This window comes from Meles meles, chromosome 21 (genome assembly GCF_922984935.1).
Source record: "Meles meles chromosome 21, mMelMel3.1 paternal haplotype, whole genome shotgun sequence".
Taxonomy (NCBI): Eukaryota; Metazoa; Chordata; class Mammalia; order Carnivora; family Mustelidae; genus Meles; species Meles meles.
In genome coordinates this window covers 32252349-32280181 of record NC_060086.1, presented here as the reverse complement: position 1 = coordinate 32280181, position 27833 = coordinate 32252349, and the positions used below count along the sequence as shown (strand labels likewise).

The 27833-nt window shown below is 44.5% G+C and overlaps 1 protein-coding gene across 2 annotated transcripts; it reads left to right on the top strand.

Annotated features, from left to right (window-relative positions):
• Positions 1-5331: 5331 nt before the first annotated feature.
• MPV17L (MPV17 mitochondrial inner membrane protein like) lies at positions 5332-15296 on the top strand. 2 transcript variants are annotated; one of them, XM_045994308.1, is made up of 4 exons: positions 5332-5682; positions 8842-8912; positions 13187-13216; positions 13507-15296. In XM_045994308.1, the coding sequence occupies exons 1-4, from the start codon at positions 5373-5375 to the stop codon at positions 13684-13686; spliced, it is 591 nt and encodes a 196-aa protein (XP_045850264.1). In that variant the 5' UTR covers positions 5332-5372; the 3' UTR covers positions 13687-15296. The 2 variants fall into 2 exon arrangements, with proteins under 2 accessions (XP_045850264.1, XP_045850266.1); XM_045994310.1 differs by lacking the exon at positions 8842-8912.
• Positions 15297-27833: the final 12537 nt, after the last annotated feature.

The window sequence follows — 27833 nt, the reverse complement described above, 5'->3', positions numbered from 1 at the left end:
CTGGTGAAAACAGAGTTTCTGAGGCAGAGAAAGGCTCTACTTCAAATATTTCTTCCAAATGGCACCATTTCAAAACACCAGGTTGCAGGTTGGACTCTCCAGTCCACCATCCCCTGCGGAGAAATCCATGCCGTATTTTAGTATTCTACTGGGGGCAGGGTAGAAGGATGAGGAAGTGTTCCAGACTTGCTAAATGAGAGCAAAGAACAGATACAGCTTTACCTCAGCGTTTTGTTCCAGCTCTGGCCAACATCAAGATTAAACCCATCGTATGGATCCAAGCACCTTTCCCATAATCTGTGTCAATGTCAAGGGTGTGAGAGTTGCCTGGGTCCTAGAGACAGAAATTTTAGGCATGGCTTTTTCACATTAGAGCTGAGATGTAATGATTTCAAGACAGAATTGCTTACTGTTGTTCTTGCTAAAAGGAGAAACTGAGGGGCACCTGGGTGGCTCAGTGGGTTAAGGCCTCTGCCTTTGGCTCAGGTCATGATCTCAGGGTCCTAAGATTGAGCCCCGAGCCCTGAATTCGGGCTCTCTCTGCCCAGCAGGGAGCCTGCTTCCTCCTCTCCCTCTGCCTGCCTCTCTGCCTACTCTGTCATCTCTGTCTGTCGAATAAATAAATAGAATCCTTTAAAAAAAAAAAAAGAAGAAGGAGAAACTGAGGTTCTGGTGGGAAGCAGGCTGATAGCTTCTTCCCCTAACATCCCTTCTAACCTTCTCCAGCTGGAGCACCGGTCCTTTATCTCCGAGTGCATGTTCTGACTGGGAGTAAAGTCATGGTAGTGCCTCACTCTTACCTCCATCATTTCAATCCCATTGCCCATCCAAATACAATAAATTTTTAAAAAAGATTTTATGTATTTATTTGAGAGAGAGAGCACGAGCAGGGGGAGGGCTAAAAGGAGAGGCAGACTCCCCGATGAGCAGAGAGCCCAACACGGAACTCGATCCCAGGACGCAGGATCATGATCTGAGCTAAAGGCAGATGCTTAACCAACTGAGCCACCCAGGTGCCCCTCTTTTCTTTTTTACTTTTGAGGGGTAGCCTTGACCAACTGCGTTTTTGGAAAACAGTCCTGTCTTGCAGACTTTTAAGCATAAATGCCTTTCGTTTGTTAATAGAAACTTCAGAGAAATCTTGAAGAGATAGAAGATTTTAGACACTCTGGCCCACAGGGTGGTTCTTACGAAGTCCCGATTCATTTAAATAATAGGAAATAATCACTGTTATAATAAGCTTCATTGTAGGGGTGCCTGGGTGGTTCAGTCATTAACTGTCGTCTTTGGCTCAGGTCATGATCCCTGCGTCCTGGGATCCGGCTCCCTGCTCCACGGGAAGCCTGCTTCTCCCTCTCCTGCTTCTGCTGCTTGTCTTTCTCTGTCAAATAAATACATAAAATATTTTTTAAAGAAAAGTTTACAATAAGATTCATTGTAATCATCCTAATGTGTTTTTAATGTGCTCCTTCGCTGTTCACTGAAACTCAGTTGCCACATCAGAGCTTACTCCCTGCTGAAAATCTTCCTTGCAAAATTCTTCTCTTACATTTTCACACGGCGATGTGTTCTCCAGCTATCGCCCACTGTTCAGGGATATTAATGTCACATGGAATGCGTTGCCTCATTATTGCCGGAGGGCTCCGCATCACAGCTGGCCCAGATGATGAAGCACCGATATAATGAATTAATTTATCTTAGAGCATCTCCTCTTCCTTGAAGGCTATGCAAGTCCTTCAGCATTTGCTTGAGCAGTAAGTTGTCCTTAATAATCGGATCTTTTATTGTTTTTAAGAAGAGACAAGTATATCGCAACCCATGTAAAACCATCTCAGCCTTCTTAGTGTTTATTTCGCTTTCTTTCAACTCCCACTAAGCAAATACGTTGAGCTGCTTGATAAAGACGACCATAGATTTTGGAGGATCTATGTCCCTGCAGATCATTGGCATTTCCCCTCCCTCCCTGGGTTTCTAGGAATGAATGGGTTAAAACGTTGAATGCCTTGTAGGTAACAGACCCAGGTGTGGGTTCTCAGGGATTGTCTGCACCATCCTCTGGGGGTGCCAGATTTAGCAAAGTAAGCTTAAAAAACAGAGAGTGCTCCGTCCACTTTGAATTTCAGATGAGCAGTGAGATTTTTTAGTATAAGCCTAGCCCAAATATTGCACGGGGTATACTTATACTGAAAAATGTATGCATTGTTCATCTGATATTTTAAAGTTAACTGGGCCTCCTGTATTTCACCTGACCACCACCCTAATCGCTCCCCACCCCACTTTCCTGCTTCCGGTCTCCAACTTTGCTCTAGTATTCTAACAAATTTGGTCAAGGAAATGGTGTAGGGACCATCAGGGAAATTTTCTTTTTCTTTTTTTCATAATGAAGGCCACAATTTCCTCTAGGCAGCAATCGGGCTTTTTTTTTTTTCCTAGATTTTATTTATTTATTGACAGACAGAGATCACAAGTAGGCAGAGAGGCAGGCAGAGAGAGAGAAAGAGAGAGAGAGAGAAACAGAGAGAGGCAGGCTCCCTGCCCAGCAGAGAGCCTGTTGCGGGGCTCAATCCCAGGACCCTGGGATCATGACCTGAGCGGAAGGCCAGAGGCTTTTTAACCCACTGAACCACCCAGGCGCCCCAGGTTGTTGTTGTTGTTTTTTAATTAACATATAATGTATTATTTGTTTCAGGGGTACAGGTCTGTGAATCATCAGTCTGACACAATTCACAGCACTCACCATGGCACAGACCCTCCCCAATGTCCATAACCCAGCCACCCTCTCCCTCTCCCGCCACCCCCGGCCCCCCCAGCAAACCTCAGTTTGTTTCCTGAGATTAAGAGTCTCTTATGGTTTGTCTCCCTCCCGATCCCATCTTGTTTCATTTTTTCCCCAACCTACCCAGCACGATCCCCTGCCCTGCCTCTCAAATTCCTCCAATCAGAGAGACCATAACTGTCTTTCTCTAGGCAATCGGATTTTTAAAAAAGGCATTGCGAATACAAACCCTTGCCACAAGCGCATAGTTTACATATGCTTGGCATATCATAGTGCTCGAGAATATTGGTCTATTGACTGACTGAATGAAATAGTGCCGGACCAACAGAGAAAATGGGCAATTTCATTTCAGCGAAGATAATCAATGGCTGTCAGAAGCGATCAGAAAGGTTACAGAGAAGGAAGACGTGATAAAGGGGGTACAGTTGGCTGAATAATGGCCCTCCAAAGATGTCCACACCCGAATCCCCAGAAATACTTTATATTGCACAGCAAAAGGGACTTTGTAGATGACCCTTGAGGTAAGGATCTTGAGATACGGAGATTATCCTGGATAATCCAGATGGGCTGAATGTAATCACAAGGGTCCTTCTAAGAGGGAGACAGGCAGGTCAGAGTCAGAAATGATTGTGCGACAGCAGAATGGGGGTGGGAGGGCGGCCTGGCCGCTGACTTTGAGCAAATAGAAAGGGTCAAAGAATACAGAAATTGGCAGATTCCTAAGAATTGAAGAGAATGGGTGTATTAGCCAACCAGGGCTTCCAGAACAAAATACCACAGACCAGGTAGGTTAAAAAATAAAATTATTTTTCTCACAGTTCAGGAGGTTTGAAGTCCAAAGTCAAGGTGTCAGCTGGACTGGTTTCTCCGGAAGCCTCTTTCCTTGGCTGGCAGGTGGATTCCTTCTCTCACAGGGTTCCCACATTGTCTTTCCTCTGTGTGTGCACTGCCCTGGTGTGTCTCTGTGTACAAATTTCTTCTTCTTATCAGGACATCAGTCAGATCGGACTAGGGTCTCATCCTGAGGGTCTCGTTTTTCACTCAATTACCACTTTTATTTTTAAAGATTTTTATTTATTTACTTGACAGAGATCACAAGTAGGCAGAGAGGCAGACGGGGGGAGGGGGAGCAGGCTCCCTGCTGAGCAGAGAACCCAATGCGGGGCTCGATCCCAGGACCCTGGGATCATTACCTGAGCCGAAGGCAGAGGCCTTAACCCACTGAGCCACCCAGGCGCCCTCAATTACCTCTTTTAAAGGCTCTATCTCCAAAACAATCATATTCTGAGATACTGGGCATTAGGGCTCCAACATACCCAATTCGGCCCACAACAATAAGGTGGACAAGTGGAGGAAGTATTCAAAACAACCCATCAGTCCCCCAGAGTGATAGATACGTAACAATTCAATGCAATGCAGAGAGATCTGGGATTGGATACCTGGAGAAAGGACTTTAGTGGGACAACTGGCAATAATTTGAATGAGGTCTGTAGATTAGGTAACAGTATTACATCAGCGATTATTTTCTGGTTTTGATCATGGTACTACGGTTATGCAAGATGTCAGTATTTAGGGAAGCTTGGGTGATGCCTATATGGGAACTCTGTACTATTTTTGCAACTTTTTTCTAAGTCTGGAATAATTTCGAAATGAAAAGTTAAAATTAAAACAAATTCAAATAAGGGGCGCCTAATGCTTTCCGTCTCCATCTGCGCTTCCCTCGGCTCACGCGTGCTTTCTTTCCAATAAAATAAATCTTTTAAAAAATTAAAATGAAATAAAATAGGAATAAAATGGATAGAAAGGAGAGAGAGAATGAGAATGGGTTTGGAGGCGTCAGGGAAGGAAGAAAAAGCAAGGAGGACTGAGTTCCTTGGGGTCAGAGATGGTACCTTGAGGTCCCCATTGGACACCCCCCTCTCCCGCTTTTGGAACACTGCCCGGAGCTAAGCATGTTTTGCGAGGCAATATTCAGTGAGTCACGCACTGAAGGGAAGGCATTAGGTCCCTCCGGGCTCACTTCCCATTCACGAAAGGCTTCACATTTCAGCTTCCGGATGTGTCTCCTAAGTGACAGGACACCGGACTGCGTGTGTTGGAAGGATGAATCCCTTGCATATAAACATTTAACATACACCGCCCTCTGGGTAACTGGATTTTGGTATCCCTTCTTTCGCCCTTTTCTTCCCATCTCTTTCAACCTATTTTTTTTTTTTTGAGATATAATTCACATACCATAGAATTCACCCCTCAAAGAACCGCACACCCCGTCACTTCGCATCCCCCTCGCCCCCACCCACTCTCTGACAACCGCGGGTCTATTTTCTGCCGCTAAGCATTAGCCTATTCGGGACATTTCATGGAAATGGATCATGCATTCCGTGGACCGGCCGCATTTTTAAAGCTCAGCCCCACAATGGCTAGTGGCCAGGGGATTGGACGGCGCGGGTTGGGTGTGCTCGGGGCGCCCAATGGCTCGGGAGCATCTGGGAAGACAGGTGCAGGTGGCGGAGGCGGCGCGGAGGGCAGGGCCGGCGGGCGGGCGTGGCCCAGGGAGCCGGCGCCGCGGTCGCTGGCGGGCGCCCCCGGCGCGGGCATGGCGGCTTGGTGGCCCGCGATGCTGCGAGCGGTCCGGCGCTACCCGTGGCCCACGAACGTGCTGCTCTACGCGGCGCTCTTCTCCGCCGGCGACGCGCTGCAGCAGCGGCTACGGGGCGGTCCGGCCGACTGGCAGCAGACGCGGCGCGTGGCCACCGTGGCCGTGACCTTCCACGCCAACTTCAACTACGTGTGGCTGCGCCTGCTGGAGCGCGCGCTGCCGGGCCGTGCGCCGCGCACCGTGCTGGCTAAGGTGCTGTGCGACCAGGCGATCGGCGGGCCCGTGGCCGTCTCGGCCTTCTATGCCGGTGAGGGGCTGGGATGGGGATTAGGGGCCAGGGCGAGATCCGCCGGGGGTAGGGGAGCAAAGGATCCAAGGTTGGGTGGACTGGAGGCAGGGGCTGGCGGGGCCCAGGGCTGGGGGCTGCGGGGGGCTGGGATGGAGCGGGAGCCAGGGGCTCTGGGATCGACTAGGGCTGAAGGCTGTGGGGAGCGGAGGTGGAGGCAGAATTTCAGGAGGTCTCCTGAGAGGGCCAGGGTTGAGGTTCCAGAGCTGAGAAGTCTGGGAACCAGAGATTAAGTGGGAGAAGTTGAGAGGTGGTGTATGCGGGGAGTGAAGAGGTTAAGGTCCCGGATCGCAGCTGGGACTCCAGGGTTGAGTATAAAGGTTTCAGGGGGGCCTGGGGCATCAGCTAGAACTGGAGGGAGGCAGGGCTGGGGTTCCATTTTCCCCCTGGAAAAGGTCCACATGAACGTGGAGGCAATCACAGCCTGTGGCCATGGCGGCTGCCACAGCTGTGACCCGGTCGTGGGACCAGGCTGTCCTGCTCCCAAGAAAATCCCCGTCTGGGGCTATGGGCCTCCTTTCCCCTGGCAGACACTCCTTTTCAACACACCAAGCAAATGCAAGGGGCCTCAAGACCATGGGAGCAGGGCGGGTGGAACTTGAGGTAGGAACAGATTCCCCCAGAAACTTCATGCTCAAGGCCTTAGTCCTGCTTTGGTAACAAGATTTTCCTTTGGAGTTGCGTCCCTCTGTGAAAAGCCAAGAAAATGTGAGTGGACCTTGGACCCTGCCTTGGAGAACTCTCTGCCTGTGAAAGTGCTGGGAGGCCCCTCCTCAGAAAATCGCCCTGGGGCCAAAGGCCAGACTTTGGGAATCCTCCTTAGGGCCTTAAATACCAGAAACAGTGGGCGGGGTTCTGTGGCCTCCATCCTCCCTAGCATTTTCAATAGCCTGCAAAGGAGAGAGGGTGGGGGACTGTCGCCAATTCCCCAAGAAAAGCCAAGGGTCCTGGGCCTGGCATTTAGGGATAGAGAAGGTCTGGAGAAAGCGTGAGGGATAGAAAAGGTCTAGGAGACCCAAGAAGGTCTTCTTTGCAGTAGCTGCTGGTGCCTTCTGAACCGGGTCATGGGGGACACATCAGTGTCTTGAAGAAAACGACACCGCCCTTTGGATCTTATTTTGGGGAGCCAGGTCTGGTTCCTTTTCTCACAAAGCCCAGAGGAAGCATGAAGGACCTGGGAGTCTCAGTTAATCGCAGGGCTGATGGCGTCAGTGGGGGCAGCGACATAAAGGACCCAGGGAGGGGACGCTGCTGGGTGCCTGGTCCCACGGAGTGACTTCCAGGCCACATCTGCAGAGGGGTTCCTCAGGTCCATCACTACAATTGCCTTGAACCCCCGTGAAGGCGTTGGGACCTAGGGACTGGGCCTTTAGGAACTCAAACAACCCAGGAGGCAGATCCTCTTTGTTCTTCCCGTGTTACAGAGAAGGAAACTGAGTCTCCAAGGAGGTTAACTGACTTGCCCGAAGACAACAGAATCCAGTTCTCAGTCTTGAGTGTTGTTATGTCTGAAGCCCGGAAGGGGCCCAGGAGGCCTGTGATTTAAATCTGAGGCTCCTGACTCGGATTCCGACCCAGATGGCTGCTTTGCTTTGCTTTGCTTTGTAGATTTCTGGCCCAATTTCCTTCCCTCTCTTCCTGTGAAAGCAAGGGGGGGGGCGGGGCGGATGTTTGTTCAAGGTATTTCCGACTTGAAAATTGCCTATATCAGGTGATCCTTTGTGCTGGAGCCACCTTGAGGAGCTCAGATTGTGATGGAGAGGTCTGGCCTGGAATCCACACCTCGGTTGGACCTGGTCCCGTATTAACCTCCCGGAGCTTCTTTTCTGCCTCTGTAACTCCCAGCCTCAGTGGATTGTTTGGGTGGGTGGGAGGGACGAGTGTCCAATGAAATAAGGCATAAAAAGTGCTTAGTGCTTATTATTATTTAGTGGAACCCGATACTACCAATTTGGGCCTGGGTATTCTTATAAATCCTGTACTAAGAAGCTCTTGCAATTGACTAAAAAAACCCCACTCATTTCCCCTTCCTCCTAATCGGATTTGAAGGAGACTTTTTAAAGCACTTTTATTTTTACTCCTTTCTAAAATAGGATTTTTGTCTTTGCTCCCTGAATTTCTTCTCAGGGTTTTTGAACATACAGAATTTTCAGAAAGGCTGAATTGGTGTTCTGCGTTCAAATTCTGATAGGGATAATTCTGATTAGAAGGCTGATGGGAACTTGGTAGTTGCCAAAATACCCAGGGTTCATCAGCCTTTTTTTTTTTAAAGAAGGAAATTAAATTTTTAAAAATTTATTTATTTAAAGATTTTATTCATTTGAGAGAGAGGGAGAGCATGCACATTGAGTGGGAGCTAGAGCACAAGCCAGGGAGAGGGGCAGAGGGAGAGGGAGAAGCAGACTCCCCATTGAGCAGGGAACCCATGTGGGGCTCCTTTCCAGGACCCTGGGATCATGACCCAAGCAGAAGGCAGATGCTTAACCAACCATCCAGGCACCCTAAATTTTTAAAATGTTAAACATTTTACAGAAAGTTTGGAAGGCAGAGAAGAAAAGTCACTGATTGTCCTGCTATCTGAACATTGTGAATTCTCTTACAATTTATATATAATACAACTCATTTATATATAAATATATATCTTTCTGCTATCTCTTTGGTACCCTATTTTCACTTCATATTTATCATTCCTTTAAGATTTATCTAGTTTTATTTTTTAATTCTATTTATTTATTTATTTTTAAGATTTTATTTATTTGTCAGAGAGAGAGAGGGAGAGAGAGCCAGCGAGCACAGGCAGGCAGAGGCAGAGGGAGAAGCAGGCTCCCTGCTGAGCAAGGAGCCTGATGTGGGACTCCATCCCAGGACGCTGGGATCATGACCTGAGCCGAAGGCAGCCGCTTAACCAACTGAGCCACCCAGGCGTCCCAATTCTATTTATTTTTTAAAAAGATTTATCTCGTTTTAGAATGGAGGTCATGTTGTTGTCAGGTCAGAAGGGACATAATGACCGAGAGGTACTGTGGATACTTCGCATATGAGAGGAGAAAACTTGAACTGTTACAGTTTTCTTTCTACTGAGTCTTGCAAACTTCCTGTGGTGTGCGTTTTTACAAATAGGTATGAGTATTCTCCAAGAAAAGGATGACATATTTTTGGACCTGAAACAGAAATTCTGGAATACGTACAAGGTAAGACAGACTTTGGAAAGGCAACCAAAATCTTTTAGTATATCTGTATACATGAGATACATTTTAAGAAAACTTTTTTTTTTTGAAGATTTTATTTATTTGAGAGAGAGAGAGAGCAGGAGAGAGGGGAGGGTGAGAGGGAGAAGTAGACTCCCTGCTGAGCCAGGAGTCCAATGTGGGACTCGATCCTAGGACTTCAGGACCAGGACCTGAGCCAAAGTCACTTAACCAACTGAGCCACCCAGGTGCCCTTTAAGAACTATTCTCAAGGGCGCCTGGGTGGCTCAGCGGGTTAAGCCGCTGCCTTCGGCTCAGGTCATGATCTCAGGGTCCTGGGATCAAGTCCCGCATCGGGCTCTCTGCTCAGCGGAGAGCCTGCTTCCCTTCCTCTCTCTCTGCCTGCCTCTCTTGTGATTTCTCTCTATCAAATAAATAAATAAAATCTTTAAAAAAAAAAAAAAAGAACTATTCTCAAGGGCTCCAGTTGGTTGGCACAAGGGTATAGTATTTTGACAGAGAGATCTTAAATTTGTTTTGAGAGAGAAATGAGAAGAAGCTTTAAGAGTGTCTCTAAGTTAGGAGCTTCTATACACGAGTGTGTCTGAGTTTTGGTCAATGTTGGCGGTGATTCCTGTTTTTTAAATTTACTCTTATTAGTGATTACAGTTTATTTAGTGAATTTTGGAGCCAAAGAGGCTATTGCAAAATAGGAAAAGCAGAACGTGAGTGATGAATGGAATAATTCCGGAGCCAATGTTCCCAACTGTCCATTCTGCTGAGTCCTTGTGAAGGATACCGTTCCCCAAGATTACTTCTAGGCTTAAAGCAAGTCGCCTGCTGTACTGTTTGCTCAGGGCAAATATTCACACCCCAGTCCAACAAATATTTATTACCTTATTCAGTGGAGATTTATTGAGCAGTATCCGTGAGGCCTGCCAAAAGCAGGGATGCCTTCCATCTCTCGCCTACAGGAAGGTTGATTTTTACTAATCCCAATGAAGTGAAGTTTCAGGATTGTAGAATACACAGACTGGCCTTGGGCTTCGCATGTACTTAATTCCCTATCGGAAGCCGTGCCAAGCCACACCTGCTATTGCCTGTACTCCTTCTGGCATTTTCTATTGACACTGAGCTCCAGCATCAGCATCGTCAACTTGATGGTTGCAGGGAGATGACAGGGAGTGTGGCGGCCACATGCTCAGGGATGGTCCTGTTCTTCCTTTTAAGGGGAAAGAGTATTCAGAGCTTGTTACTTCTCCTCGAGCAGAAATTGTGAGCCTGTTGCGTCATCTGAATGCGATTGTCTTCGGCTCTATTTTGGAAAAAGGAACACGTTTTCCCACTATGTCATGGATCCTGTGGAGGTGTATACATTTAACATTTAAGGAAAGAGCAAGCGAGCAGAATTGGGGAAGAAAGAGGCTTTAAACGGGGATTTGCAGAAGCTTCAAATTCTCCTTTAATGAAGACACACAGGCCAACTTTGTTGAGTGTTGAGTGTCATGCCAAGGATCCTGGACGTCAGGAATAGTGGCAAGAGAAACCAGCTGGAGTGTTAATGGTAACCAAGTTCACATAAGACACAGGGAATGGGAATAGGGATGACTGGAGAGCTATTGAGGAGGTAGAATTGGTAGCTTTGGGTGAATGGTGGTCGAGGTAATGGGCAAGGACCATTTAGGATGACCCACAGGTTTCTGGCTTGAGTCACTCCATGACTGGTGACTCAGTACTTGAGAGAGGACATAGTGAGCCAATTGGAAAAAGAAAGATAGATGATTTCAGTTTGAGAAATGCTGAATTCTAGATGCCTTTAGAATATACAAAGGGAGGGCCACCTGGGTGGCTCAGTCGGTTAAGCATCTGCCTTTGGGTCAGGTCATAATCTCAGGGTCTTGAGATCGAGTCCTGCATTGGGCTCCCTGCTCAGTGGAGTCTGCTTCTCCCTCTCCCTTTGCCTGCTGCTCCCTCTTGCTGTGTTCCTCTCTCTCAAATGAATAAATAAATCTTAAAAAAAAAAAAAATTTATATCCAGTGGAGATTTCCAGGTGCACAGAGGAGAGCCCAGAGCTAGGGGTATTAGATATGGAAGAAACTGGGTTAAAACCAGGCTCTCAAGTCAACTTGATCAATGAAACCAAGAGCACGAATGGTAGGAGTTGGAAGACAAGAAGCATCCAAAAAGAATCTGTCACTAAAGGCTTTCTTGTAGCCCAAAGGATATGTGACTAAGAGGAGAACTGTGTTTTGGGGTTTTTTTGGTGGCTAAGGAGTCAACCCCTGCCCAATCCACATTCTTCGGATGAAGGTAGAAAGGACACTGCCTAGTTTATTTGAGATTTCTTTATTTGAGATTTTGGTTGATTTGGTGGGGTTTTTTTGGGTTTTTGGTGTGTTTTGCAGATGGCATGCCATTTCTGTCTCTTTCCACGAGCTAGGGTAGGGGGGCTCAGGAATATTACCTCTTAGAAATTTATCAGATAATTACATTCATCTCTTTCATCGTTTTTGAAAACTTTAATTTGGAAATAATTTCAAACTGATGGAAAAATAACACGAATAGTTCAAAGAATACCCTTTACCCATAGTCACTCACGGTTAACGTTTTGCCCGTTATTACTTTCTGGCTGGATTCGTCTATATTCATCCATCTTTCTGTCCTTTTCCCTGAAGCATTTGAGACTAAGTGCACACAGAATTACCCTTTACCCTAGGACATTTAAGTATCTATTTTTTAAGCATCGATTTTCTAAGAATAAATAGTTCTCTAGGAAACTCCATCAGCGTTAGCAACTTCAGTACATTTAACAATGGTAGTGAGCCTTTTATCTCATTCACCTTCCTTCTGCCATGTTTGTCAATTGACTATCTGATGATCTTTATAGCATTTCTTTTTCCTTTTAAAGATTTTTTTAAAATTTTTATTTATTTGACAGAGAGAGATCACAAGTAGGCAGAGAGAGAAAGGGGGGAGCAGACTCCCCGCTGAGCAGAGAGCCCGATGTGGGGCTCGATCCCAGGACCCTGAGATCATGACCCGAGCCAAAGACAGAGGCTCAACCCACTGAGCCACCAGGCGCCCCTCTTTTTCCATTTAGTACAGGATCCAATCTAGGGTCAGGTAGTGCATTTAGTTGCTGGGTCTCTTTAGTCTCCACTAATTGGGAACTTTTCCTCAGCCTTCTCTTACCTATTACAACACTAATATTTTTGAAGAATGCAGTTCTGTTCCCCCTCCCCCAAACAACAACAATAACAAAACAGCAGCAACAACAAATCATTCCCTTTTGAGGGGCACTTTGTAATACAAAAGAATGTCAGTTAAATTTATTCTATAGTAAGAAATAATAGAATCTATTATTTGCCTTAAATCTTTTTTATAACAAAAAAAAATCAAACATTTTAGATAAAATAGAGTCACCTATGGCTCTTACTGCCTGAAATAGTAAAAGATATTATTACTTTTTAAAAAGATTTTATTTAGGACGCCTGGGTGGCTCAGTTGGTTAAGCATCTGCCTTCCGCTCAGGTCATGATCCTGGAGTCCCAGAATCGAGTCCCACATTGGGCTCCCTGCTCAGCAGGGAGTCTGCTTCTCTCTCTGACCCTCTCCCCTTTCATGCTCTCTCTCTCACTCTTTCTCTCAAGTAAATAAATAAAATCATTTAAAAAAAAAATTTTATTTACCAGAGAAAGAGAGAGAGAGAGAATGAGTAGGGGGGAGAGGGAGAACCAGACTCCCTACTGAGCAGGGAGCCCCAAGATGGGCTCGATCCCAGGACCCTGAGATCATGACCTGAGCCGAAGGCAGACATTTAAGTGATGAACCACCCAGACACCCAAGTAGAACATATTATTAACAAATCATTCCATGAAGAATGACAAATTTAAAACTTGACTGATGATCTTTTTATAAATATATTCCCGTAGCATTTGCCTGGGCTAACATATACACATAATGTTGTTATTTTGAAAGCGGCTGTTTAACAGCTATGGCGCTGATTCTGGACGCCTTTTCACTCTGCACCTGTGGACTATGACTCGCCTTTTCACTCTGCACCTGTGGACTATGACTCCTATAATCGCCTACACCCCCGAGCTCTCTGCACTGCTCCTACCTTCTCCTACTGGAGGGCCTTTAAGGAGTCTGATGTAATCGGCTCAGTCTGAAATACAATCTCACCTCCGGGTTTTATCTGCCTGGCAGTTCTTAATCTTCCGCATTGTTTCTTTGTGATTATAAGGCATACTAATTGAGTTTTTCTATATTCCAGAGCGGTCTGATGTACTGGCCTTTTGTGCAGGTGAGTTTTCAACTACTCAGAATGCTAACTGATGGGGGCGCCTGGGTGGCTCAGTCATTAAGCGTCTGCCTTCAGCTCAGGGCATGATCCCAGGTCCTGGGATCCAGCCCTGCATCGGGCTCCCTGCTTGGTTGGAAACCTGCTTCTCCCTTTCCTACTCCCCCCGCTTGTGTTCCCTCTCTCACTGTCAAATAAATAAATAAAATCTTTTAAAGAAAAATTTTTAAAAAATGCTAACTGATGGCAGAGGTTGACATGGAGCTCTAGAACACTCTTTCTTTCTGTTACAGCTGACCAACTTCGGCCTGGTTCCTGTTCACTGGAGGACGGCTTACACGGGACTCTGTGGTTTTCTGTGGGCCACCTTCCTTTGCTTTTCACAACAGAGTGGTGATGGCACCTTCAAGTCGGCTTTTGCCTTCCTTCATGTTAAGGAGGCCAGTGCACTTGAAAGGCCCCCCAAGGAATGAGAAGCCAAGGCCTCCCTGACAATGCCGATTTCCTCCATTCCTTCCTCTCTTTTTCTTCCTTCCTTCCTTCCTTTCTTTCTTCCTTTCCTTCCTCCCTTCCTTCCTTCTTTCCCTCCTCCCTCCCTCCCTTCCTCCCTTCTGTCCATGCAGTGGCTTGCCTACAGATAGGAGTCTACTTACCAGTTACATGCTCCATTTTGGAGAATGACTCCTGCATAGACCCCATTGTTTCATTATCCATGAGTACTTAAAATTTTTTGCAAACCTTTCTTTTCTCCCCCATTCTGGCCTGAAAGCCTCACTTCTCTAATATTTTTACTCCTCTAACTCTTTGGTTAATACTGGTAACAGTGACGTCGTGGCACTTTGCAGTTACTCTGATTTCTATGCTTATATTTTAATGCTGGTTGATTTATAGAACCTGTTTTGATCATTTACACTTCACGTCTAAAATCTCAGGTTATCCCCCACCCCCAACACAAACTTTTGGGTCAGTTTAACTTTTATACCAAAAGTAGTCCTTAGAGAAAATTTCTATTTATAGAGCTCAATCGAGAAGGCTGAATAACCAATTTTTTTCTCTTGAAATAATTTATATAATACTTTATGGTTATTCTGATGGTCATTTCTGTAAGTGCATCTTATGCCGTCAAAAAACGGTATCTGATTGGTGTGTCCCATATGGAATGTATTTTTCAGAGATCTTCTGCTTTTGTAATTTCTTAGTTACGCGCTTTTTAATGTGTTCTAATTTTGAGCCTATTCAGTTGACTGAAGGACCTCATTTTTCTAGACAATAGGAAATTTACAAAATTTCTGGCTTCTTAAAGACATATTGAATGAAGTTTCTAAGAAAATGAACAATTTTTCTTCCTCTGGAAGGAAAAACTCTAGATTTCCAGGGGAAAGAGTTACCCCAAATTTCACACTGAGATTACATTTAAAAAAAAAAAAATCAGTGCTTTCCAGGAGTACCTGTGGCTCAGTTGTTTGGGCATCTCTTTCTTGATCTCGGCTCAGGTCTTACTTGCTCGGTCCTGAGTTTGAGCCCCAAGTCGGGCTCCACAAAGGGCGCCGAGCCTACTTAAAAACAAACAAACAATGCTTTCCAATAAATCTTTTTCAGTAATCTTTAAGCTAGACATGAGAAACTGGATCCAGACTTTCAGATTTACTCAGTTTGTCTAACCCCAGTGGGTCTAAAAATGATATGACTATCTCAAGAAGTTTCAGCAAACTTCACCTAAGAATTGTACCACAGTGCTGATGCTTCCGGTGAAGTCTTGGACAAATTTTAAGGTGGGAAGCACCGAAATGTTAATAGTACATTCATCTTGCGAATTTGTATTTAAGATTAATTAAGAACATACCCTTCAATTTTTTATGCACCTAATTCATAATATAAATTAATGTAGGTCCTAAGTATCTCATGTCTATGATTTATTTGAATTTAATTGGTATTAATCTATTTTACCTTTGGGACAATAGTAAGGAAATTTTTGGATAGCTTCTTTTTTTTTTTAGACATATGAAACCAGAGAAGGGCTGAGGTCTTTTTTTTTTTTTTAATATTTTATTTATTTGACAGAGAGAAATCACAACTAGGCAGAGAGGCAGGCAGCGAGAGAGGAGGAAGCAGGCTCCCCACAGAGCAGAGAGCCCGATGTGGGCTCGATCCAAGGACCCTGGGATCATGACCTGAGCCGAAGGCAGAGGCTTTAACCCACTGAGCCACCCAGGCGCCCCTTGGATAGCTTCTAACATAATTTGTTACCTACACTGTTTTGAAAGTCCCTAATGTAACAGAAAAGCTGTTCCATCATACTTAAGACAAATTCCGTCATTAAAAATTGCATCTTGAGTAACTATGTGAAAGTACTAACTGGCAATCTCTCAGATGAGCTTCAACATTACTTTTAGGACGGAAGAGCAGTGTTTGCATTTTGTGTCAAAGTCATTGGGAAAACAGACCTTGTTTAAACTGTCAAGAGGAAGAAGGCTTATTGTTCATAAACGAGCACATCTTCGTCCGTCTCTACCGAAACCTGTGCTGCTCTGTGCTGTAGAGAATATACAGCGTGTGTTCTCTGCATTTCTGCAAGTAATGTACTTAGGATTTTTATGCAATAGTGCTTTTGTGTTTTTGTGGGTGAAATGGAAGGTATTCCATCTAACGCAATGTTTGTCTATTTTAAAAAGCTGCCAATCTTGGTATAATACACTCTGAACCTTCCCGGGTTTGCCACTGAGCAGGTGGCCCCTACCCTTCCTCCAGATTTTCCTATTCTGTTAGGTGTCTTGAACTTGGTTGTGTGTTGTTTCACCATGTTCTTCCGGCCCCCGTGCTTGCTCAGGCAAAGGGAAAAACCCATTATTCATTGCCCTTGACAGAGTGGAGACAGACTGGATTTTCAATTTCCAGTATGTGTGGAAAACAAAAGGGAAATTTGAAAGGGGAATTTGAGAAATGTCGAAAGCATTTAAAAAAAATTTTTAATATTTTTTAAATATGTAAATTCAATTTAAATTTTAAATTCAATTTAAAATTTACTTTCAATGAACATAGAATGTATTATTGGTTTCAGAGGTAGAGGTCAGTGATTCATCAGTCTTTTATGACACCCAGTGCTCATCCCATCACGTGCCCTCCTTTGTGTCCATCACCTGTTACCCCCTCTTCTTACCCCGCTCCCGTCCAGCAACACTCATTTTGTTTCCTATGATTCAGAGTCTCTTTCGGTTTGTCTCCCTCTCTGATTTCATCTTGTTGTTTTATTTTTTTCTCTCTTCCCCTAGATCCTCTGTTTCAAAAGCATTTAAAAAAAAAAAAAAAAAGCTTATAGGATACTGAATTCTGATCCTCTTGTAAGTTAGCTTGAACTCAGGGATCACAAATCCTGCTGTAGGTCCAGGCTTTTGGGCTAGCTACCCTGTGGCTCAAATAGCGTCTCCCAGCATTCCTTTTTCCTGACTCCCTGATTGTCACTGATTTTCACCACTGACCACCACCACCAGGGAGGCTGTCTCCTTGGCTCTGCTACTATTAAAATTAAGAGTGTTCCCATCCCATCTTATTGGACACTTCGTTTCCATCTCCAGGCCCAGAAATAGGCCTCTTACTTAGACAACTCAGAAACGAAGTCTCAATAGAAGGGAGAGCTTTCCTGTCCACACAAATGGATGTAACCGTTGTTATCTCCCACCAGTATAACCGTAACCATAACCATGATGATAACTGTGTGGAAAGAATCATGGCCTATTCCAAGAATTATGGACTAGAAGTAAAAAGATTGAAAATCAAATTCTCGGGACATTTAGTTCAATTCATCGTTCAGTGCTTGAGCAGTGCCTGTGACAAGTGGTCAATGGAAAGCTTGGATGCTACCCAAGCAACGCCACCCAGCTGCAGGTTACTGGCACAAGCAGTGGGTACTTTGAAATCATGCTGCCCTGGGTAATCAAGGAAGACTTCCTGGAGGAGATGCCTAAGCTGCGTCCTGAAAGGATGGAAAGTCACAAGACTAAAGGTCTATAAAGTAGAATGGGGATGGAGGATCAGATGACATGAGATGAGATCTTGAAAGAGAAAGCTGAGAAAAGGCCTGTAAGTTCTAACATAGAGGGACATTTCCATCGACCGTTCCTCAAGTTTGGGTAAGGTAAATGGTCCTAGCTAGCTTACTTGTGCTTAAATATCATGTAACACCTGCAACTTCTCAGTCTTTTTCATTTGTAGGAGAATTAATAAAAATGATACCCTTTTATCAATATCATGGTTGGGTGAGACAGAATTAGGGAATGTGAGAGTTTGTGTATGTTTAAAAATGTCCCGGTACTGAGTTTGAGAAAAGTGTGCGAAAATATTTTTCTTGGAATCTGTGTAGTAGGTGATTTGGTAGACAAAGTAATTGATGATTTTTTCTAAAGATTTATTTATTTGTTTGAGAGGGGGTGTGGGGACGGGGCAGAGGGAGAATGGGAGAGAGAATCTCAAGCAGATTCCTTGCTGAGTCCCCAGCCTGACTCAGGGCTCGATCTCAGGACCCTGAGATCATGACCTGAGCCAAAATCAAGAGTCAGATGTTTAACTGAGCCACACAGGTGCCCCCCAAGTAATTAATTATTGACCCCCCCATACAGTCAGTGAATTTGGCCTTTGGGGGGGGTCATACAAGTGAGGGGATGCTTCAGGAAAACTTTTCCTCATTTGTATGGATGCTTTTGGGGCCAAAATAAAAACTGTTTCATGACCAGAAGGTATAAATACAGATAGGGTTCAAAGAGGGAAGCATTTTCACATTTTAGGACTTCATTAATAGTTATAATTTTGGTTCCTTAATACATTGAAGAAAAATATATTTCTTTCACAATAAAATCTGTAGATAAAGAGATCTAACTTTGGCATTTGAGGTTGTACCTAAATAGGGTCCCCAGATCAACTGTGTTAACCACAACCAACCAAATTAAAGGTAGGTAGTCTCTTCAATTGAGGTACATTACCCAGAACTACAAATTCTAACTCAACATATCACTGCTTGATACTTTACTTGTTTACAATTCTTACAAGGATTATCATCCTTTAGACTTTGTTTGAAGCTCTCAAAAAATATTTTTCCCTGGGGAGCCTGGGTGGCCCATTCATTGGGCATCTGCCTTCGGCTCAGGTCCTGATCCCAGGGTCCCCGGATAAAGCTCCGCATCTGGCTCCCTGCTTGACGGGAAGCCTGCTTCTCCCTCTCCCACTCCCCATCCTTGTGTTCCCTCTCTCACTTTGTCTCTGTCAAATAAATAAATAAAATCTTTAATATATATATATATATTTTTTTTTTCCCCCTGTGTGGGCAGTTTGCTTTTAATTCAGTGGCACTTTATGTGAATTTCTAGAGTATGTGCCAAAACAAATTCTATCCAGAACACACGCAACATATTCTGGAGGCAGCTTTCATTCAGAAATTAGGTTCATCTTCTGAAAGTATTAGAACGTTAGTAGATTTTTGGGTCTCAAGATTGAGACTTTGCATTGGCTACTTTCAATCTACTTTTACTGATAATGTTTGGAACCTAAAGGAACCAAATCACAGAAAATGCAATTTATTTTTTTAGAAGGTTTTATTTCTTTTGAGAGCGAGTGAGCAAAAGACCACAAATGGGGAAGAGGGGCAGAGGGAGAGGGAGGGGGAGAAGCAGACTCCCACTGAGCAGGGAGCCCAATGCAGGGCTCCATCCCAGGACCCCAAGCTCATGATCTGAGCTGAAGGCAGATGCTCAACCAACTGAGCCACCAAAGCACTCCAGAAAATGCAATGTAAAAACGATTGAGAGGGGTGCTTGGCTGTCTCAGTCGGTTAAGCATCTGACTCGATCTCAGCTCAGGTCTTGATCTCAGGGTTCTGAGTTCAAACCCCATGCTGTGCTCCACGCTGGGTATGGAGTCCACTTAAAAAAAAATTGAAAAATTTCCTTTTAATACTGTTAATGGCCAATAAGTGAAAAGGGAAATCTGGAGTTCAAAGATCAAGTGTGTACTTGGAGTTTAAAGGTAATGGGAAGAGCTATGAACAGTAGCCAATCAAGGGGAACAGAAGAGAGTAATTAATAATTGAGTGACATTTTGGGTGTATGTCAGTTCAAAGCGTTTCTTTTCCCAGTTCCCTTCCCCTCCCTAAGTGTGTCTTTCCTTACATGAATCTTTTTTTTTAAGATTTTATTTATTCATTTGACAGACAGAGATCACAAGTAGGCAGAGAGGCAGGCAGAGAGAGAGGGAAGCAGGCTCCCTGCTTGAGCAGAGAGCTGGATGCGGAGCTTGATCCCAGGACCCTGGGATCAGGACCTGAGCCGAAGGCAGAGGCTTTAACCCATTGAGCCACCCAGCCACCCCTCCTTCCATGAATCTTAATTCATCCACGTATTCTTCTTTTGAATGGCCTACCTTCGACCCCTGCCCCCAACCATGACCGCCACCCTAAACCTCCAGGAGAGAATCAGGGCCATGACAGGGACCAGAGCACTGAAGGGACGCAACAGCCTTGCTTTTGAGAGAGTCGGTCGCAGAGACCTCCTCTTTGGGAGAATTCTGAAATGAGCAAACATTCGGAGGCAGCTTCTACTTGCAATTAGGCTCATCTTATGAAAGTATTAGGAACTTAATGGATTCTCACGCACCCCAAGACTTAGACCTTGCATTGCCCATTTTCTTTTCAGAGATGCTCTCTTTCCTCCAGGTGCCCTTTTCCCGCAGTCTCTCAGGCTATAATGCTGTGTTTTCCAAATTAGTTCTCGTTTCTTCTCCTTGCCTCTCAAAACTCCCATTCTCTTCATGTGGCTGATTTCGGCTGGATGTGGAGACGTCGTTTATTAAACTAATTTGCTGAAATGTGGATGAGAGCCTTTCTAGCTGAGGTTTTTTTTTTTTTTTTTTTTTTTTTTTTTAAATTGCTAGCACAAATCTCTGGATGGAATTTCATGAACTGTTGCTGGGTGGGAAGGGGTGGAGAGAAGAGGATGTATTTTTGGCAGAAGATGTGATACACTTTCTGTTACGCCGTCCACTTCCCACTGGCTCAGAGCCAGCCGAGCAACGATGCTATGAACTTTCCACAATGGGTGGTCGTGATCTACTTGCATATCTGTGTGCCCTAACAGACTGTGGGTTTCCAGAGGGAAGGATGTATTTCTTATTTATATTTGTATCTGAAGTGTCCAGCACACAGCAGAAACTCCGTTAACAGAGTTGAATGAAGTAATGTAGTTTGTGGATTTCTCATCTGTTGTTTTTTTTTTTGTTTTTTTTTTTTTAAAGATTTTATTTATTTATTTGACAGAGAGAGAGATCACAAGTAGGCAGAGAGTCAGGCAGAGAGAGAGGAGGAAGCAGGCTCCCCGCGGAGCAGAGAGCCCAATGCGGGGCTCGATCCCAGGACCCTGAGATCATGACCCGAGCCGAAGGCAGCGGCTTAATCCACAGAGCCACCCAGGCGCCCCTCTCATCTGTTGTTTTTTGCTGGTGCTGAGAAATCTGCACTGACCTCACTTTTTTTTTTTTTTACAACATTGCTATTTATTTATTTGAGAGAAAAAGAGAGGGAGTAGGGTGGGAGGGGGAGAGGGAGAGGGAGAAACAGACTCCCCGCTGAGCAGGGAGCCTGATAAAGCGGGTGTGTGGGGGGTGGTTGATCCCAGGACCTTGGGATCGTGACCTGAGCCAAAGGCAGACACAGACTGAGTCACCCAGGTGCCCCCGGACTATTAACACTTTCATTTTCATCCCATTAGCAGGCAGCTGTCTTGTCTTAAGCTCAGCACAGCCTAGACCTTCAACCTGTTCCATCTGTAGGCTCAGACAGTTCTATTTTCGTCCAGATGCTTATGACTTGGAGGCTTTGGTTTCCCCATGCCCATCTTGCACATGTCCCTGAGAAGGGCGTCTCTTCACATCTCTACACGGCTGGATTGTTTGCTCTGAGACTAGGTGGAATTATGGTAGTTGGACTCTCCCTAATTACTGAGAAACCTTTTGTGATGGTTAATTTTATGCATCATCTGGACTGGGTCCGGGGAGGTCTAGATATTTGGTTGAACATTCTGGGTGTTTCTCTGGGGGTGCTTTTGGATGAGGTTAGCATTTAAATCAATAGAATGAGTCACGCAGATTACTTTCCCTAACATGAGTGGGCCTCATTTCATCCATTAAAAGCCTGAGTAGAAGAAAAAAGGCTGATGTCCCCCAAGAAGAAAATAATTCTTCCTGTCTGCCTGCCTTCAAACTGGGACGCTGGCTTTTTTCCTGCCTTTGGACTCAAACGGACATAGAGGTCTTTCTGGGTTTCGAGGCTGCTGGCCTTCAGATAGGGACATGCCATCAGCTCTCCTAGTTCCCACGCCTTCAGACTCAGACTGGAACTAAACCATCAAGCTCTCCTGGGTCTCCAGCCTCCAAGTCACATGATAGAGGAACTTGCCTCCATAATCATGTGAACGAATTCCTTATAATAAATCCGTATGTACACACACACACACACACACACACACACACACACACACATATATGTACATCTTACTGGTTCTCTTCCTCTGGAGAGCACTGACCAATACCCCCTTGTTGATGTACATTAATATTCACATAGTTCATGGCTCATGCATTGTGGTTGTCTGTGGGCCATGATCACCAGCTCATCCCTGTTACAGAATTACGATCAACATTACTTTCTGGGACCCCTAAAATCAAAACGTGTAGGTGGGCACCCACCCTTAATCTGTAGCCTCTCTATTAGGACCACTGATGTACATAATCTGAAAACAGAGGTTCGGCCAGATAACCAGGTAATTGGCAAATAACTGACATACGCACTCAGCTTCACAGTCGATGGAATGTGCGTGTGGTGAGTTGTGTGAATGCTGGGGGCGGAGAATGGATTCTAGTTAGACTGTAAGCCCTTTTGGAGCTCAGATGTTAGAATGGATTCTAGTTAGACTGTAAGCCCTTTTGGAGCTCAGACGGTTAAGGGCTCGACAGGCTTTCTGCTCTCCCTCTACCTGCCGCTCCCCCTGCTTGTGCTCATTTCTTTGTCAAATAAATAATAAAAATCTTTAAAAAAAAAAAGTACAGCAAATGACTCTGCCTATATTGTGTTATTGATGCTATGAATATTCTGGGAAATATGTAAAGGAAATGAGATTTGCATCCTGTAATCTTCCCTAAACATCTTTATTGGTAATGTGAAATTTATGCCCTTCCTTTGGATTGGGATACAAGTTGTCCTTATCTGTTTATACGTGTTGTCTGTCACTGAATTCTTTCCAAACGTTTGGCTTACTTCCTATGTATGTACAGACGTACGTATTCTCACAGAGTTGAAAACTTAGAATTGAAATTTTTCCCAACTGGTTTCTCAAAAGCCATTCTTTTTGAGCATAAGTAAGAAAAAAAATTGCAGTATTGGGGCACCTGGGTGGTTCAGTGGGTTAAAGCCTCTGCCTTTGGCTCAGGTCATGTTCCCAGAGTCCTGGGATCAAGCCCCACATCAGGCTTTCTGCTCAGCAGGGAGCCTGCTTCCTCCTCTCTCTCTCTCTCTCTGCCTGCCTCTCTGCCTACTTGTGATCTGTCCGTCAAATAAATAAATAAAATCTTTTTTAAAAATTGCGGTATTATGATTCCTCTTACTAATACCATGGAGGCAGACTTGAACTTCAAGTTACTAAGGCTACTTTTTCCCCCATCTAGTGCTGACACGGCTCCTTCAGTCTGCAGTCCGCTATTTTCTTCTTTTGTGATTTAAATTCTTTCCTACTGTCTTGACGGAAATAGAATTCCCTGTGCACAGGCCACGAGAATGTGTTCGTTCTCCACTGAGAATATGCATTTGAGAAATGTGTTGCATTGCTCTGGAGTTGAGTTCAGCAAACACTGGTACGTCTGTCCTGTTTGTGAACGTGTATACTCACGGGCCTCAAGGTCACGGAGATCTTTTCTGTGGCTACTCTTGCCATGTTTACTGCATCTTCATTTAAGGTTCTTTTCTGTTGTTTCACTATTAGAATCAAACTGTTGTGGGGGCATCTGGGGGGCTCAGTAGGTTGAGCGTCTGACTCGTGGTTTTGGCTCAGGTCATCATCTCGTGGGTCCTGGGAATGAGGCCAGCATTGAGTCCAAGCTCGGCGGCAAGTCTGCTTGGAATGCTCTCTCTTTTGCCCTCCTCGCATGCACGTGTTCTCTCAAATCAATAATTTTTAAATAAGTTTTAAAAATATTTCTCTATTTGAGAGAGAGAGAGTGAGCACAAGCAGGGGAAGCAGCAGGCAGAGAGCGAGGGAGAAGCAGGCTCCCCCCTGAGCAGGGGGGCTCATCATGCAAGCCTCGATCCTAGGACCCTGGGATCATGAGCTGAACCAAAGGCAGCTGCTTAACCAACTGAGCCATCCAGGTGCCCCAGCAAATAAATAATTATTTTTAAAAAAGAAACTTGTGGGTAGAAGAGAGAGAGACACACACGAAGAAACAGACTCTTAACTATAGAGATCCCACTGATGGATCCCAGAGGCCAGTGGGTGAAATGAGTGACGGGGATTAAGGGGCGCACTTGTCCTGATGAGCACTGGGGGATGTATGGAAGTGCTGACTCACTGTATGGTATTCCCGAAACTAAAATTACACTGTATGTTAACTATCTGGAGTTAAAATAAAAAAAAAAAAACAACAACAACTATTGCGGTTATAATGGAAATAGCAAGCAGCTATCAGGAAGTGAACTTGGGAGTACGGGAGACAGAATTCCCTTCCCAGTACACAACGACACAACGCTTGCCTTTTAATTCTAGAATGTAAACGGGGATTGATCATACGGAATTAAGTTACACATAAAGTTCAGGTTTGTTAAATTTTCGTGTGTCATTCTATCTGAATATATTCTGTGTAAGAGTTGCAAACTGAAAAATTGAAATAAAAACGACTAAACCGAAGTGAAAATATTCCCTGTTCACCTGATTTCTGTAATAGCAGACTTCCAAATTGAAAATCAGGAGAATGTTCTTAACAACAACAAAAAAATTGTGTCAGTATAGGCTCTTGTACATTTTTGGCCAGTTTTCCTTTTTTTGCTACTAAAGGAAGATGGGGGGGTCAGTTTATGCTGGGGCTGAATGCCAGAAAAAATGCTTTAGTAATACTTAGAGCTCTTAATAAAGAAACATGAAATATTACATTAATATACTGAACAGTAAGAAAAAAACCCACCAGGCAGAAATTATAATCTGTCACATTTTTGCAGACTGTTTTTTACTCCATTATGATAAGTAATAGGAAATGAGTCACGGTTTCCAGGATTTTGGCCAATAACGAATTTGTGAGGATAGGGTTAGAGAATTTCCTGCAGGTGATGTGTAAAAATTTTGTATAGAGTTAATGACTGCGAGTGGTTTATTTTATCCTCTGGGAGAAATGATAAAAAGTGATATATACATCTTGAGTCATTTCTCAACGGTTTGGAGCAATGATGCTTTCACCTGAAGAAATGAAAAGCTCACAAGCAAAACAAGAAACTATATAAAATAGTCAATTGTAAGGTGAAGGCTAGAGGAGGCAATTTTTAACGGCAAATGCAGAGAAAGAATGATGATCGGTACTCGCCAATGTTAAAAGTGAAAAATCGACAATTCCTTTATTCCTCCCCTATTCTCCCCCCCTGCCGTAGACTGGTTTCTTCATGGTCCTATCAGAACGTCTGGCATTTGCTCATGTGTCCCCTCTTAGGGATATTGTGTCTTTGCCTCTTTTAAAAAAAATCTGAATTCTGCTCATAAATCCACTTCTGGGGATGGGGCGGGGGGGATGGCTAAGTTAGTACTCATTCCTGTGCTGGTTTTGGTCAGTATAGGCTCAGAAGGCTCTCCCTGCTGTTTTTTCCCCCAGGGTTAGGGAAAATAGGGCTTGTGCACACGGCGTAAATTAGTGGGCTGGGCCACTTCGGAGCCACAGACATGTCTGTCTTGCTGGAAAACAAGCACGCAGACAAAGAGAACCACCCCATAGATCCTGTTCATGGATCAAGGCGGTGTTGGCTTAGGCAATGATTTGCACCATCTTTGAACATGGGTCTAGTCCCTCCTTACTGGTGAGGTCAGTGCTCACACTGGAGTCTTTCAGTGCTCATTCAACTCCTCTCCAGACACGGTCTCTCTGTTTCCAGCCCTCCTCAGACCTCTCTGCTCTGTCTCCCCCTTCCATTTCACCTCCCTCTATCTGCCTACCTCCCAGGGCATGGTAATCTGAGTCTTCGTTGATTCTCCACAAATCTATTAATCATTGCCAGAATTTACACTCTGAGCCCTTTGGGACTCGACTTTTGATTCTCAGAGGTAAATTACTAGACTGTAAGGGAGATTTAAAAGTCATCCTTCCATGATAAGTTTCCAAAGCCTGTTTTGAAATCCAGGAGCTAATGATTGACTGACTTCTGGGCTATCTCTGCTTTTTCACTGCGTCTTCCTTCCCATGAGCTGCTGGGGGTGAGCTGCTGGGGGTAGGGAAGGGCCATGGACACAATACACGGTGGTGGGGAACTCAAAGCAATTCAGTAGCACCTACTATTCATTCATCCATCTATCCTTTTTTTTTTTCTTTCTTTCTTTTTTTTTGCAGTAGGCTCCAAGCCCAGCGTGGACCCCAAAGCAGGGCTTGAACTTAGGACCCTGAGATTAAGACCTGAGATCAAGAGTTAGATACTTAGGAGTGCCTGGATGGCTCAGCGGGTTAAAGCCTCTGCCGTCGGCTCAGTTCATGGTCCCAGGGTGCTGGGATCCAGCCCCACCTGGGGCTCTCTGCTCAGCAGGGAGCCTGCTTCCCTTCCCCTCACTCTGCCTGCCTTTCTGCCTACTTGTGATCTCTATCTGTCAAATAAATAAAATAAACATCTTAAAAAAAAAAAGAGTCAGACACTTAGCCAACTGAGCCACCTGGGGACACTTTCCATTTATCTATTTATTTAACAAATAATTAGTGAACTGAGTACCTACTCTATGTTTCACAATCGGTGCTCAAAGCCCAGCCCCACACAGCTTGCCCTGAGGCCATCTCTGCCTGTTCTGACTATGCCTGTAGCTCTTCTCTTCTGATTCTCAGACCATTCTGTACCACCAACTCAATGCTTAATAGTACATTACTGTGTCTTTTAAGTCATCTCAAGTATATCTTTTTTTCTCCCAACAAAATTGAAGCTCATTGACATTAAGGACTACGTTTTAGATTTGTTCTGTATCCCGCCAACCCAGTGCCTTGCCCAATGGCGTTCAAGAAATATTGGTCGAGTTCTGTGTAACTGGGTACTGATGTTGGCATTCCTTGCATTCATGCAGAGAAAGTTCCTGAAATTTGAGAAAATGGATTTCTTTGATTTTGCTAGCTAGTATAATAAATAATATGCCATTAAATCTCAAGCTGGTGGAGAAGGAAGAGGAGAGAAAGGCAAATGGTTCACAGCTGGGGATGAGTTTGCCCTCCAGGGACGGTTGTCAGATTTAGCAAATAAAAATAAAGAATACCCAGCTAAATGTGAATTTTAGATAAACAATGAATAATTTTTTGGTCTAAATATGTCCCAAAGATTGCATTTGGGGCATATGAATAAAAATGATTTGCTCTTTATCTGAAATGTATATTTAACTGGAAGTTCCATGTTTTATATGGCAACACGACACCTAGGGGTTATTTGGCAATGTTTGGAGACGTTTTGGGTCATCACAACCTGGGGATGGGGGAGGTGCTGTGGGCATCTAGTGGGTAGAGGCCATGCTGCTCTGAGATGCCCTACACTTCAGTTAGCTCCCACAACAGAGAATTATCCAGCCCCAAATTATTGCACCACATTGAGAAACAGTTCTACAGTGTAAAAAGAAACTAGTTCCAGGATATTTTGTCTTTGGGGCACTGTGAACACAGCACTCAGGGTCTCTGGCCTTTTTAAGCGTTTATAGAAATGTTTGACACTTGGAATGTGTAGGTATACACACACATATGCCTTTCAGGTATGTCCATATACATATAGGTAGACACACACAGAGGTATGGTTTCAAAACACAAAAACTCTCAGAAAATTAAAATGAATAAACTTATATGTCTTTAAAAAATAACTTGTTTTGGGGCACCTGGGTGGCTCAGTAGGTTAAGCGGCTGCCATCAGCTCAGGTTATGATCCTAAGATCCAAGGTCCTGGGATGAGTCCCGCATCAGGCTCCTTGATCAGCAGGGAGCCTGCTTCTCCCTCTGCCTGCCGCTCCCCCTGCTTGTGCCCTCTCTCTGTCTCTGATAAATAAACATTTTTTAAAAAACAAAATTTTTTAAAAATCATGTTCGGGCGCCTGGGTGGCTCAGTGGGTTAAAGCCTCTGCCTTCGGCTCAGGTCATGATCCCAGGGTCCTGGGATCGAGCGGTGCCATCGGGTTCTCTGCTCAGCAGGGAGCATGCTTCCTCCTCTCTCTCTCTCTCTGCCTGGCTCTCTGCCTACTTGTAATCTCTGTTTGTCAAATAAATAAATAAAATCTTTAAAAAAAATAAAAAAATAAAAATCATGTTTGCTAATCATCTGCAGCTCAAAGCACATAATTCTAGCATCTATATTCTTTAAATGTGAGGTAAGCCTCTAAAAGATGGGGCA

Excerpts from the sequence above, each read along its gene's own strand:
- MPV17L (XM_045994308.1), top strand. The coding sequence starts at position 5,373 with ATGGCGGCTTGGTGGCCCGCGATGCTGCGAGCGGTCCGGCGCTACCCG. Across the intron at positions 5,683-8,841 it reads CGTCTCGGCCTTCTATGCCG|GTATGAGTATTCTCCAAGAA; the intron begins GTGAGGGGCTGG and ends TTTTACAAATAG. Across the intron at positions 13,217-13,506 it reads TGTACTGGCCTTTTGTGCAG|CTGACCAACTTCGGCCTGGT; the intron begins GTGAGTTTTCAA and ends TTTCTGTTACAG.